Source organism: Eubalaena glacialis, chromosome 1 (assembly GCF_028564815.1).
Source record: "Eubalaena glacialis isolate mEubGla1 chromosome 1, mEubGla1.1.hap2.+ XY, whole genome shotgun sequence".
In the NCBI taxonomy this organism is placed as follows: Eukaryota; Metazoa; Chordata; class Mammalia; order Artiodactyla; family Balaenidae; genus Eubalaena; species Eubalaena glacialis.
In genome coordinates, this window is record NC_083716.1 from 42,435,708 (window position 1) to 42,449,329 (window position 13,622).

Genomic DNA, 13,622 nt, shown 5'->3' on the forward strand with positions numbered 1-13,622 from the left:
ATAATAGTTATTCAGTTGAATTTAGAACTCTACCTTTCACAATATAATCTAGGTTTTGGAAAACTTGATAGAATGAAGAATGTTTATCTTGTACTTCACAGTGTCAGCTGAAACCAAATTGGCTTCAGTTTCCAAATCTTTTATCTCTAAAATATTTACAAGTACAATTCAAATTATAATCATCATTATTTTACTCTTTAGAGCCAGGCTGTCAGCCTAAAGAAAACAGATATTTTTAAATTTAGGAAAGCACCTTAAATTTGAACAATCTATCATCATATTTTAAAATAAAACCAGTGTATATAAAAAAGAATGCAGGGCTTCTCTGGTGGTGCAGTGGTTAAGAATCCGCCTGCCAATGCACGGGACACGGGTCCGAGTCCTGGTCCAGGAAGATCCCACATACCGCAGAGCAACTAAGCCGTGTGCCACAACTACTAAGCCTGCACTCTAGAGCCTGTGAGCCACAACTACTGACTCCGTGTGCCACAACTACTGAGCCTGCACTCTAGAGCCTGTGAGCCACAACTACTGAGCCTGCGTGCCACAACTACTGAAGCCTATGTGCCTAGAGCCCGTGCTCCGCAACAAGAGAAGCCCCCGCAATGAGAAGCCTGTCAACACAATTAGAGAAAGCCCGCGTGCAGCAACGAAGACCCAACACAGCCAAAAATAAATAAATTAAATGAATAAATTTAAAAAAACAATGCAGATAGATTTAAATAAATGTGAATAATGACAATTAATAGAAAGAATATAAATATTACTTTTAAAGTATAATTCTAAATAATTTTTTTAATTAATAAAGTAAGCAATTATTGTCTTAGTAGACCTAAATGCTCCTTCATTTGGATGGTGAGTCTAAAACCTGAGAAGAAGCCATTGCTTCAGTCATCTGTATTTCTTCATAGTGATTAGTATATTCTCTTGCATATGGCCCAAATATCTATTATATATAAATTGATTATACATACTTATTAATACTTAATAACTGGATTTTTAAGAAATTAAGTTGATACTAAATCACTATTTCATTGCTGCTAAAATAGTAGTAGTGAAATTTTGTTGATGAACAGATATAAAGTAAAACTAAATTCAGAATTTATGAGTTTTAATAAATAAATGGGTAAATAGATGTTTACTAAATAAAAACATGCACCCATATATGGATATATGCATGTAAATTTGTATATGCATATATTTATTTGCATGATGTTTATTATATATAGAGACAAAGAAAGACTAAATTCTGAAATAATGGATTTTGGAGATTATGTGTGTATATATACACACATCTCTGAATATTTAGAATATATACATATGATTATATATCAATATGTATTTTTACTATAAAACATGTTTTTAGGTAAGAATTACATGCCAATAATCTTTTGGACACTAGATGTCACTAGAGTAAAGGAGAAACTAACAACAACAACTAAAGCTGTTCTAGAATAATTTCCAAAGGAGAATATGTAGCAGGGTTTTGTTTAAGATTGTGTATATTCCTTATTTTTAGGATTTAAAACTCAAATATTCAAATTCATACCTGGATGAAATGTCACATGTACTTAGGTGGAAGTGATTATCCCCTCTGCTCTCTACCCCCAAGTCAAGGGAAAAATCAGATGTTAATTTTTGCCTATTCAATAAGACCTTGAAGAAAGCTAGGCTTGTTCTTAAAATTCAAGCCTACTGACATCATTGCAGGCAACTTGCCACTTTAAGAAGGGATCTGTGCTTTCCTCTCATAGAGCAGGGTCTTGGAGCAAGAGTGGAAGCCGATGCAAGGTGATCTCGGTGAACTGCTTCTTGCTGTTAAGCATAATGGATCCTCAGACATCTCAAGGAGAACAGATCCCCCAAAGTCACTTTATCTCTTACTTAGACTTAAAAATTCTAGGCGTGAGCCCCCTAGGTATTGTTTCTTAGATTTTTGTTTTGTTTTGTTTTGATTACACTTCACTTTCAAGAAAAATTTGATGGGTTTTAAACTATTTACTTATAGCCTTAAATCAGGATTATCTATGGGTGATACTGTAACCATAAAGCTGTTACAGACAATAAAAATACTCACTTAAAAAGCTCATTTCTGTCGATGGCTCTGTTGGTTTGGGGGTCGATTGCATAGACAGTCAAGTCACACTTCGTGTAATCTTCTAGAGAAAAGGCATCGCCATGCCGGCGAGCTCCAATGGACTCTACCACAACCTTGGCACCAGGAATTTGCTCCTGAACATAGCGATCCAAAATCCTGTAAATCAAACAAAGCACAAACATGACATTCTGACAGGCTCGCTGAGGAAAAAAATCACCTTCAACCTGAAATGACATTTAGTAAATGAAAAATGATGACAGCCTGGTTTTTGTTAATGTTTACTGAATATGAACTCTTGAAAAAAGTTCTCTATATATTTAGAGTGTTTAACTCACAATGATGCTAGAAGCTGAATAAGGTAGAAAGAGGTCATCAACCATGTCCTATTTAAGTCTAGACTTTTAAAATTTATGATACTATTTGAGCTTTCACATGGCTCATGAGAAATGCCAACTATGTTGTACAAATAAAACTGTCTATGCTTTATGGGAGCCATGGGGTCTTAGAACTCTTGAGTTCATATGGCTGGTGTTATAAATTACACCTTCCACCAGATTTTGTGATATGTCAAGGTGCAACAGTAGGATACCTTTTTTCCTAAGAGTGTAAAGACCCTTAGAGCATTATAGCAGTGAGAATGTAGAGATATTTTGCTTTGTCAGGTTTACCAGGTTAAGATAAAAATATTGCATGCAAATCTCAGAAGCTATTTAAGAGAATACAAACAACTAAAAGATACATCATTTAGTATAGAATCAGTAATGTTCAATAGAAAAGAAAGAAATAATGATAACCCATAGATAATTTTCTGTAAGGTACAATTTGTTTCTAATTAGATAACTTGATTTTAATTAAAAGTACAAATTATTGCCAAATAAGTATTTGTTATCTGTATTGCCACAAATGGCAGTTTCCTTAATGTTCTTTTCCTTATTAAAAACTTTATATTATTAATCCTTGAAGATTAACATTAGACTGCGTATTATTAAATATTTATAGACATTTATATGTAAATGAATTAATTTTAATAACTATGCATGGCAAATATTTCAAAATTTATCTATAGATTCAATGTTCCTTTTGGAGTTCAAGCTGTGTGGCATTTGGGGGGAGGGAGGAGCAATATATTCTAAAGACCTTTGATACAACAGGAAATAACTTTTACTTCAGATGCCAAAACTGACCTGCTTTCTGCTCTATTAAAAAAAAAAAAAATTGCCTTCAGAGTCTGGTATGTGCTTGGCTTGCCTTTGTTTAAAGAACAAACAGGATACGAAACTTTGGAGGAAATGGCTGTACCCCTGAGCACAAGTCTATGGTGTGCACACCAGGGGACACGCCAACGTAAATGAAGTGTTTTCTTGTTTACTTTTAAATTGGTATAGAGGAGCATAGTTGAAGTTTCTCTTACTTAAGTACTACTCATTCTTTTCCTTTTCTCTCATCAACATTTTTTTCTCCTTAAACATTTAGAGATATTTTGGGATGAGAGATCTGTTATGATAAAGCAGAATGTGTTCATATTTGAATTCCTTTTTTTACCTTTTTCTGATAGATGCATGTAAAACTAAATTTAATTGTTTTAAAATATGAACACATTTTGTAAAAATCAATCTTTCCACTTCTCGTCTATGTCCATATACCTAAGCATTTCTACAATGTCTATCTCTGTCTCCATTACAATATATATGTATATACATTACATGTATACATATATATACATTACATATATATATGACATTCATTAAGAATGGATTCTTAGCCCTTGATCTTCATATGTACATAGGTACATGGTTGCTTCCAAAAATTTTTTTTACCTCATATTTTTTTAAAATATAACTCTCTAGCTACTTACTTTGAATTGGTTCATATAAACTAATGCCAATATTTAAATTGCCCTTATGTTTATTTCACTTTAATTTATTAATATACAAAGCCAATTCACACATACATTTTGGAATCAAATGTCATGTGGATTTACAACATGTATTGATAATTACATCAAGAGCAAACATGTCTCTCCAGTCTACCAGCCTAAAGTATTTGCATGCTACTAGGTCACTGTCAATTTATGGTATTACAATATTTTGTTTAAACACTTTAATAAAAGAAGTTCTATAATTTATAATATATATATTTGTATACATACACACATACATAGAGCGCACACGCAAGAGGGATCTATAATATTTATCAATCTGTAATATCTGTGTCACACACATACACTGTATCAAGGGAGATGCCTGTGATGACGTTTATATAATGTTAATAGTGCCCTGAATCTAAATTCTTAGAAGCAATATGTCAATTGAAAATATAAGTAGTATAACCAAATATATGGCAGTATAGTATTTAATTATGGCAAAATTTCTCAAAGAACTGTCTGATCTTCTAAAAAAGTAAATACAGTGCAAATGAATTGGTATAATAATTACAATCAGTAAATAAAAATTAAATTTTCATTTAGGGTTTATTGTTCTACTTCAGTTTAAAAGATCTGTAACATACTGATAGTATTTAGTAATATATTATTATGTGATCTTTAGACAGTTTCGAAAACTCTAAACTGAGGAAATATGTTAATATAATTAACATATTTCATTATACGTATACATATATACATATATGTTTACATATAAATATATGTATGTAGAACGTTTTACTGTGCTACCACGTGATAACTAATTAAATAAAATTTAAACTAGTTTCTAATTTAAACTAAAATTAGTAATCTAAATAGCTTTCTTGCGATAAATGTTGAAAGGCAAAGTTAACTAAAACTTTTTTTAATGCAAACACAATACGCTTTTTTTTTTTAAATGATAGCATTTTGTTTAAGGATTCTAAGTTTTTTTTTAATAAATGTATTTATTTATTGATCTTTGGCTGCGTTGGGTCTTTGTTGCTGCGTGTGGGCTTTCTCTAGGGACGCGGGCTTCAGTAGTTGTGGCACACAGGCTTAGTTGCTCCACGACATGTGGGATCTTCCCAGACCAGGGCTCGAACCCGTGTCCCCTGCATTGGCAGGCGGATGCTTAACCACTGCGCCACCAGGGAAGTCTCAAAATGCTTTTTTTTTAAAAATCACAAACTAACGGTACAAATAAACAACTGGCTCATTAACTAATTTATTACCAAACCAAGTTATTTCTGGTTGATTCCCCTAAATTTTAACTTACAACATCACTTATCCAGTTACCTATATGTACATTTTCAATTAGTTTTAACCAGAAATTGCTTTATAAAAAAATAAGTGTAGAGGCTTTACTGAAATAGTTTTATAACTAAAACAAGTATTTGCTTATGGCCGATTTAACTTTTATATTTTCACACTAAAATTATTACATCAGCCATCTTCTCAATTACCTATTTGTGTGAATGAGTCAAGATAAAATTACCATTTGATGAGAGTTTCTGGCCTTGTGTGCTAGAGCAGCTCATTCCCAAGAAAAAAATGGGTTGGGTTTTTAGTGAGGTTTGCCTTCTAAGAAGCATTGTAAAGAGGGAGTGGTTAGGAACCCAGCCTGCCGCTGGCCCATAGATGTAGATTCTAATTAAATTTCCACCACTGGCTATCTGTGTCTCTGTGGAAATTTCTCAGCCTCTCAGAGTTTTAGGGAACTCTTCTGTACAATGGGGAAAGTAATCATATCTACCTCAAAGGTCTCTGTGAGAAGTTAATTAGATGGCATCCATTAAGTGCACAAAACCCAACAAATAAAACGAGTGCCACAAATATTAGCTATTTGTTGTGGTGGTTGTAGAAACTCCTCAGATTTCATGATTGTAAACCCTACTTAGCCTTTTGTTGAAACAAATGCTTTATATTTACCTAGCAGCATAGGAAGCTGCACTCCAGGTACTTGCCAATATTTTTTCAAAAGCCTGGCTAAAAGAATCAACAGGCACTGCAGATGGCTGGAGAGATATGCAGCACAGTACAGGCTTTCCTAATATTGTGAACTTATTTCCTCTGTTAATACAGACTGGTAGAGACTCTACCCAGACCATATCCTCAGCAATGTTCCAGTTTCCATGGAACGTTTTGTTCATGACATTAGGAGATATCCTCTCCATGATGTCCCACAGGATAAAAACATTTCCCTCCAATCTGGCATTTCACTCAGAAATAGTTCTGCCTTTCCACCAGAAGTGGTTTCGTTTTTCGAATTTTTTAACTGATTCTTTTTTCTTCTTCTTCTTCTGTTTGTTTGTTTGCTTGCTTTTTTTTACTTTGGCCTTAAAATGATGAAAACCAAGTTTTTGTTTCCTACTTTCTAGTGACTCTGCAGGACGTTGTAGCATCTTTATTACTAGTCTCACTTTGACTCCTTCTGTAATGTCTTTCTATTGTTTGCCATATTTTTCTGACTCATGTTAAATGTATTTTACCTTGTTTCATTGTACGAATCATTACAAGCTGCCTTAAGTTCTCCTTGAATCATGTCAAACATTAAAAAAAAAAAATTAAATGTAGCCTCCATTACAACTTAGACATAAGTGAAAGTATCTAAAATACCATTTGTGTTACTGCTGATACAAATGGAATTTTCTTATATAAACATGTGGTTGAATTTATTTCTCAAGTTAAAAAAACAGCAGCACAGAAAGGTAAATTGTGTAGAAGTTGGAGAAAGTTAAGAGGAGAAGTATAAATATGATTAAGAGAATAGAGGCACTGGCCATTGCTGATCAGGTATATGAATTGAGTGGCTGCACAAGAAAATGATATTTTTACCTTGTACCATGGATTGGGACTAATTATAAAAGATAATAAGCCATTCTATTTGACAAAACTTCTGGACCATAAAACTTAAAAGAATATGAGAGAAAGAAGCATTTTGAAAGGAATAAACTCCCACTATGTATTTTGGAAATCTTTATAAAGCAGCTGTGATTCAAATGTTTTAATGGAACCATATATCATGATCCTATTTTTATCTTGCAGCTGCTTTCTAGTTATTTTCTCTTTGATTCAAGCAAAAGCTCTGAAAAATAAATTGAACTGAATGATACAATATTTGGGAAAAGTAAAACAGAGATTATAACACTTTACCTCTTCTGCTTCCCTCTTCAATTTCTCTGTGTGTTTCCAAATTTTTTTTGATAAAAAGATAATAAGGGGCTGGAAAATGCCATTTTTCACTGTTTTGTTAATGGATTTTACCTTTGGAATATGAATAACCACTTTCCCTCAAGTCACAGCATAGAATATACCTGTATAAATTAATATTTTCCTCTATTGTATGTTTTAAAATATTTATTAAAACTTTTCTGAAATATATAGCAAAAATCATAAGTTAAAATAAAAATATTACAGCCAATATACTGATACCTTCATTATAATTCTCTTATGAATTAAATTTATTTTTATTTTCCATAATCTAACTCAGTCTATTCTTTAAGCTTGCTGTTTTCTTAAGTGAATACTTGCTCCAACTCTGCTTTACTTTTTAATGTTTGTATTTTTCTTACAGGGCAAACAGAGACAATGTAAAAATGTCTCTATCTGCTCTAAAACTAAAACAAAATAGGGTTTTTTAAATTGGTCTTCCATTAAACTATATTTATTTTCAGTTAAGAAAGATTCTACTTATCTCTTCCTGCAAACAACAGCAATTGCTCAAATATATCAAACTTTATTTTTAAATAAAAGTAAAATTAAAATATCCTCAATGGAACTATAAAAAGCATTATGTTTGTTTTTTGCTTTGTTCTCATTGTTTCTGAAAAAAAGCAAAACAAAAAAAAGATAGGAGAAAAAATACTGAATCTGACAAAATACACCATCTAAATATAACAGCTAAACTTTTTTTTAAAATATACGTTGCTGAGAAAAATGGAAGAGGGATACAATTATGTATTTAAATTTTTCTATATCATATATATCAGATGGCAAATATTAACTGAGAAAGCTTATTTATCATCCTTCAATACTTTTTTATTTCTCACAACGGAAACTGGTACAGTTCTGATAAACATTCAGAAATTTGTTAATCAATGGTGAATATGGCCATTAAAATATGAAATAAACCTATTGAAAGCAAACACATCAGCATATATGACTCTTCACTAAATCAATATACAGTGGAATCTTAAGAAAAAGTAAAATCTAGTTGACAATTTGCTTTTGGTTATCTCTGAAAAGTACATGAGTAACAATATCAGACACTGTTTTGTACAAATCGAATTGTATTCTGGGCTATCTTAATTTTGTAAAAAAACTATGACTTCTTAAAACATAATTAGTTGAAAGTAAGTATTTCTTCTTGGAAAGGCAGGAAGTTACTTCTTTCTCTATCAAAATAAAGCCCCAAACTAAGTATTTCAGAAAAACAGTAGATGAATCCCTTTTGTGTCACAACAATGAATCACCTAGACTTTGAATAAAACCAAATTACACTTATCTTTTTTAAAAAGAATCATAACTTATGCCTTGAATATTAACAAGTAGGATTTCATTTTATTTCAAGTTTATGTTTTATTTTATCACTGGTTTCAATTTATTTTACAGCTATTATATGCCTATTACAGAAAATGTTACTTTCCAAAGCTATGCTATTGAAATGTCTGTGCTTTACTATCTGATAAAATTAGGTCATTTATGGTCATTCTCTGTTGATAACCTCTTCAACTTCAACTACATCTTTGTGTTAAGGATACTTGAACAAAATTGGCATGTGATTGGAAATATTTATAGCAATTCAGTTTAGCATACAGCAGATAAGAAAAGCTACACAACAAAACTTTCAATTCAATAATATATTTCATATGTCCCAGCTGGGCTTATATTTTTTAACAGATTTTCATTGGTTTGATAGGATAGCACCATACCTGATACATATAATATACTCAGTTCACATGGAATAAATGAGACAAAAGAAAATAATCTTAATGTACGGCTAAAAAAGTGACTGTGGGTAATAGATAATGGAGTTTTAATCCATCACCAAGTTGGGAAACCATCAGGGTGATGGTGAGAGTGCAAGCTGACATCTGGGGCCTTTATGGATGTGAATCAACTATTGCTAAATAAAGTAAATCCTCTCTAAGAACACACCGTTACTTTCGCCATGTATAATTTTATCAAATTCTTCAGTGTCCAAGTATGGCAAATATTATTTTTACTTTGTTTATTTGCTCAGACCCAACACCTAGGAGTCATTATTGTTTCTTACCTTTTCTCATACATCCAATCCATAACAAATTCTGTAGGTTGTACCTTCAAAAATATACCCTTAACTTAACCCCTTCCTATATCCACACCTATCAAGAGTCCAAGCCACACTGATCTCTCTCCTGGACTACTGCTCTAGACCCATAACTTGTCTCCTGATCTCCCACTCAACAACCTTTTAAAACTTAAGCTAGAATGTTATTTCTCTGTGCAAAACATTTAAAGCAATGCTGCCCAAAAGAAATACAATGCAAGTTACACATGCAAATTCAAATTTTTTGTAGCCACATTAGAAAATTAAAAATAAAAATGGTGAGATCAATTTAATATATTTATTTAACCAAATCTATCCAAAAATGATCATTTCAGTATGTAATCCATATAAAAATATTAAGGAGATATTTTACTTTCTTTTTTGTACTAAGTCTTTGAAATCTGGTGTGTATTTTATACTTACAGCACCTCTCATTTGGACCTGTCACTTTTCAAGCACTCAGTAACCACATGGAACTAGTGGCTACTATATTGGACAGTTATAAGGATTTTCTATTTTATGCAGAGTAAAATGTTAAATCCTTCAAGTGGCCTATGAGATCCTATATAACTCATTCCCTACCTTGACATCTATATCTTGATATGACCAGTATGCCCCTTAATCTTGATTTTCATATCTGTGGTGTCCTCCTTCTGGGATAACTCCCACCACCCCTAACCCTCCCCACATCACCACAGACCCATGACTTTCTCCCTCACTTCTCTCAGGTTTCTGCTTGGCTTTCACCTTATTAGAAAGGTTTTCCTCAATCATCCTATATGAAATAGTACTTCTCTTCCATATTTTTATATTGTTACTTTTATTTGTCTTTATCATAGTTATCACTATTTAGCATCACATTATAAATTAATTTATTATTCTTATTCTATTTGCTGTTTTCCCCCAACAGAATGTAGGCATCATGGGAACAGGGATTTTGCTTTAGTTCACTGTTAAATCTACAGTGCTTACAACCAGGAACTACCCTTTTTTTAATGACTAAATTGCCAGCTTCAAGATATGGATATTAGGAATCAAAAAGTTTAATTTCCTGGCCCAAGACCTCCTAGTCACTGGTGGGCCAGGGCTTGAGCCTAAGTCCTCTGCATTCAAAAGGAACAGCCTTCCTAGGAAAAATTATTAATATATTTTACTTGGGAATTTCACACAAGATTTTCCCCAAAGTGTTTTCTTATAGGAGTTTGAATAGAATAGATATGCATTGTAACCTTTTCTCTCTACAAAGTATAATGCTCTGAATTAGGAGTTGCTAACTTAGAGCCCTCAGGCTAAATCCAGCCTACTACCTCATTTTGGAAATAAAGTTTTATTTGTAAAAGGAGTTTGCTATAAAAATTACTAATTATTGTTAACATTTAAATATTATAATAAAATAATTAATTTAATGAAATAACAAAATTTAAATAAAATTATTAGAAGTAAAAATATTATTTTTAAATTTATAATTACTAAACTATTAATATATCCCTTTATAGAAAGTTCCCTGAGCTCCTCAACTCTAAAGCAAAGGGTAGGTAAAAATGATCAAAGATAATGTGTTTATTGATTTACCTTCAACTTCACCTTCCCCCTCAACACCAAGTCTTTATTATGCAGATTTAAGACAATGTAAGTGCTGGCACTTATTTTTTACTGTTTCATAGGTTTTCTTCCCAAGAGACTTTATAATTCTTATCCCAGAAATACACATTTTGGCTAGATTTCTAAAGTATGTTTGGAACCTTAATTCCAGAAGCTATAAATTAATTACACAGACACATTTCATATGCTATGTAAATATTCTAGGAAATAGACTCTTCCAAACCAAAGCAATAACTACGTCAATAAAGTCCTGATTTCACTGAATTTTCATATTGTATTTAGAAAGTAAGAGAAGCATTTGATCAACTCTAAGATCTAAGTTATCAATTCTGATTCATACTTATGTTCATTCATAACACAATATTTCTAAACTTTTATTTACACTTTTGAAAATGTCATTTCCATAGATTCTTAAGGATTTAAATTTTAGAATCCTAAACTTCTTTTATTTATCTGGGCTTCATGATGAAGTGGAAAGAGGAAGGAAGAAGACACAAAATGCAAATATTTCTTAGCTTCTTTAGACATTATTGCCAATCATTTGTAGTTATAATAAGGTCTCCTTAACCTTATCCTCACAGCTATTTCTACTCCTTAATCTCAAGAATTTGTAAGAGAAAAACAAGGCTCACAAAGAGATACACGCTAAGGTCAACCTAAAATACTTCAAAACATACACATGCGAGGCCACTTGTAAGGGGTATAGCTTCGCATTATGGGGGAATTTGCTGAATACATTAATATAATTAAAAAGATATGTGTTTCATTACAAAGGGTCACTGGCTAATTCTATAAGCATTAAAAAACAAAGTAATAAAAATTTTGTTCAGTAGAGCCATTTCAGCCAGTTCCAAGGGAGTGGGAAGTAATTATTAGCATTCCTATAGCAGCTAACATTTACTCTTTGAGCATTCTGTTTTCCAGGCACTGTGCTCTTAGCTATCAAAGGATACTGACCCCTTCTGAAAAACCTTCCCCATTGTGAAATGGATATATTAGGTCATTACATTTTTCTTTCATCAACTCTCCCAATTTGTACTGATTTTCTTCTTATCAGAAAAACTTTGGATTATGATCTGGCCTCATACATGGCCTCATATATGGGTCTACCTAAAGGAAAAAATAAAAGTGATGATCATATGGAGTTCAAGTTTTCCCTTCTTAAGATAGGGAAAGTCTCATAGGAAATACAGAAAATGGCTTTGATGATGATGTGATTTGTCATCTAAGAATGTCTACAGGAAATGAATGTGTTGGTTAATCTGGTCACTGGAACAATAAATTCCTATATATTTTTTAAACATCTTTATTGGAGTTTAATTGCTTTACAATGGTGTGTTACTTTCTGCTTTATAACAAAGTGAATCAGCTATACATATACATATATCCCCATATCTCCTCCCTCTTGAGTCTCCCTCCCTTCCTCCCTATCCCATTCCTATTTTTAATTAATAAATTAGTACTCTGCTGTCTACCTTGGCTATATGTATGTTTTCATTATGCCCTCCATCCCCTCCCCGCCACCCCAAGACACTGAGAGTGAGCGTTTTGGGCTTCATGGTGCTGGATTAGATCTAATAGTCTTTATCTCTACCTCCATCTTCCATCTACTAAAGTAGCTTTCAAAAAGGAATCATAATGATTACATACTATATGATTCCCAGGGTATTATGTTCTGGAAAAGCTAAAACTATGGAGATAGTAAAAAGATCACTGATTTCTGGGGGTTAGTGGGGAAGGGAGGTTTGAATAGGTGGAGCATGGAGGATTTTTTCGAGCAGTGAATCTATTCTGTATGATACTACAGTGATAGATACATGTCTTTACACATTAGTCCAAACCACAGAATGTACAACACCAAGAGCGAACTCTATGCAAATTATGGATTTGGGATGATTATGACGTGTCGAACTAGGTTTGTTGATTATAACAAATGCACTACTCTGGTGTAAGATGTGGATAGTGAGGGAAGCTATATGTGTGGGGGAAAGAAGTATATGGGTATTCTCTGTATCTTCTACTCTATTTTCCTATGAACATAAAAGTGCTCTGAAATATAAAGCCTCTTTTTTAAAAAAGGGATCCAAAATTGTTGTGCTTAAGAATCTCTAAATTAACATAGATTGTAAAAAAAAAAAAAACTATAAAAGGGAATCTGGCATGTGCCTGCTGTGCTTACTGTACTAGCAAATTTATGTTTAATTCTATCAACAGCAACACAAGACTGACATCCTTATTCCAGTTTTCAAGATGAGAAAATGTGGTCCTAAGTGTTAAATATCTTTCTCAGAGGTCACACAGCTATAATAGGATTCAAACTTGTTTATTTGAATCCATAATCTGAGCTCCATTACTAAACTATGCTCTTTTAATAGAACATGCAAAAACTCTGGCATCTCTCTGCCTTACCCTACTGACTTTGGATCACTAACCTCATTTGTATAGGATATCTATTATTCATTGAATGTTCACAATTTCCATTGTCCTAGATGGCTTATATTATTTAGTTCTCACAACAATTCTATGACAGGAGTTTTACCTGGTCAACAAGTGGTGAAACTGAGTCTGGGGAAGATTAAATTATTTGCCCAAGCTCGTGTTTCAAAACCAATATTATATGAAGTCAAAGCTCCTTTCACAGTGATATATTTCTCTCAAGACTTGAAAGATGCCTGATTTTTCTCTTTCATATCTTCATATCCATGTAAGAG

At 32.5% G+C, this 13,622-nt stretch overlaps 1 protein-coding gene across 17 annotated transcripts in view; it reads right to left on the reverse strand.

Moving 5' to 3' along the window:
- The window catches only part of PCDH15 (protocadherin related 15), a 712,410-nt gene that overhangs the window by 38,734 nt on the left and 660,054 nt on the right, over window positions 1-13,622 (reverse strand). For all 17 annotated transcript variants that reach the window (XM_061195806.1, XM_061195799.1, XM_061195791.1 and 14 more), the window contains one exon: window positions 2,078-2,254. In XM_061195806.1, the coding sequence (XP_061051789.1) occupies window positions 2,078-2,254 (177 nt within the window). The remainder of the gene's footprint in view (window positions 1-2,077; window positions 2,255-13,622) is intronic.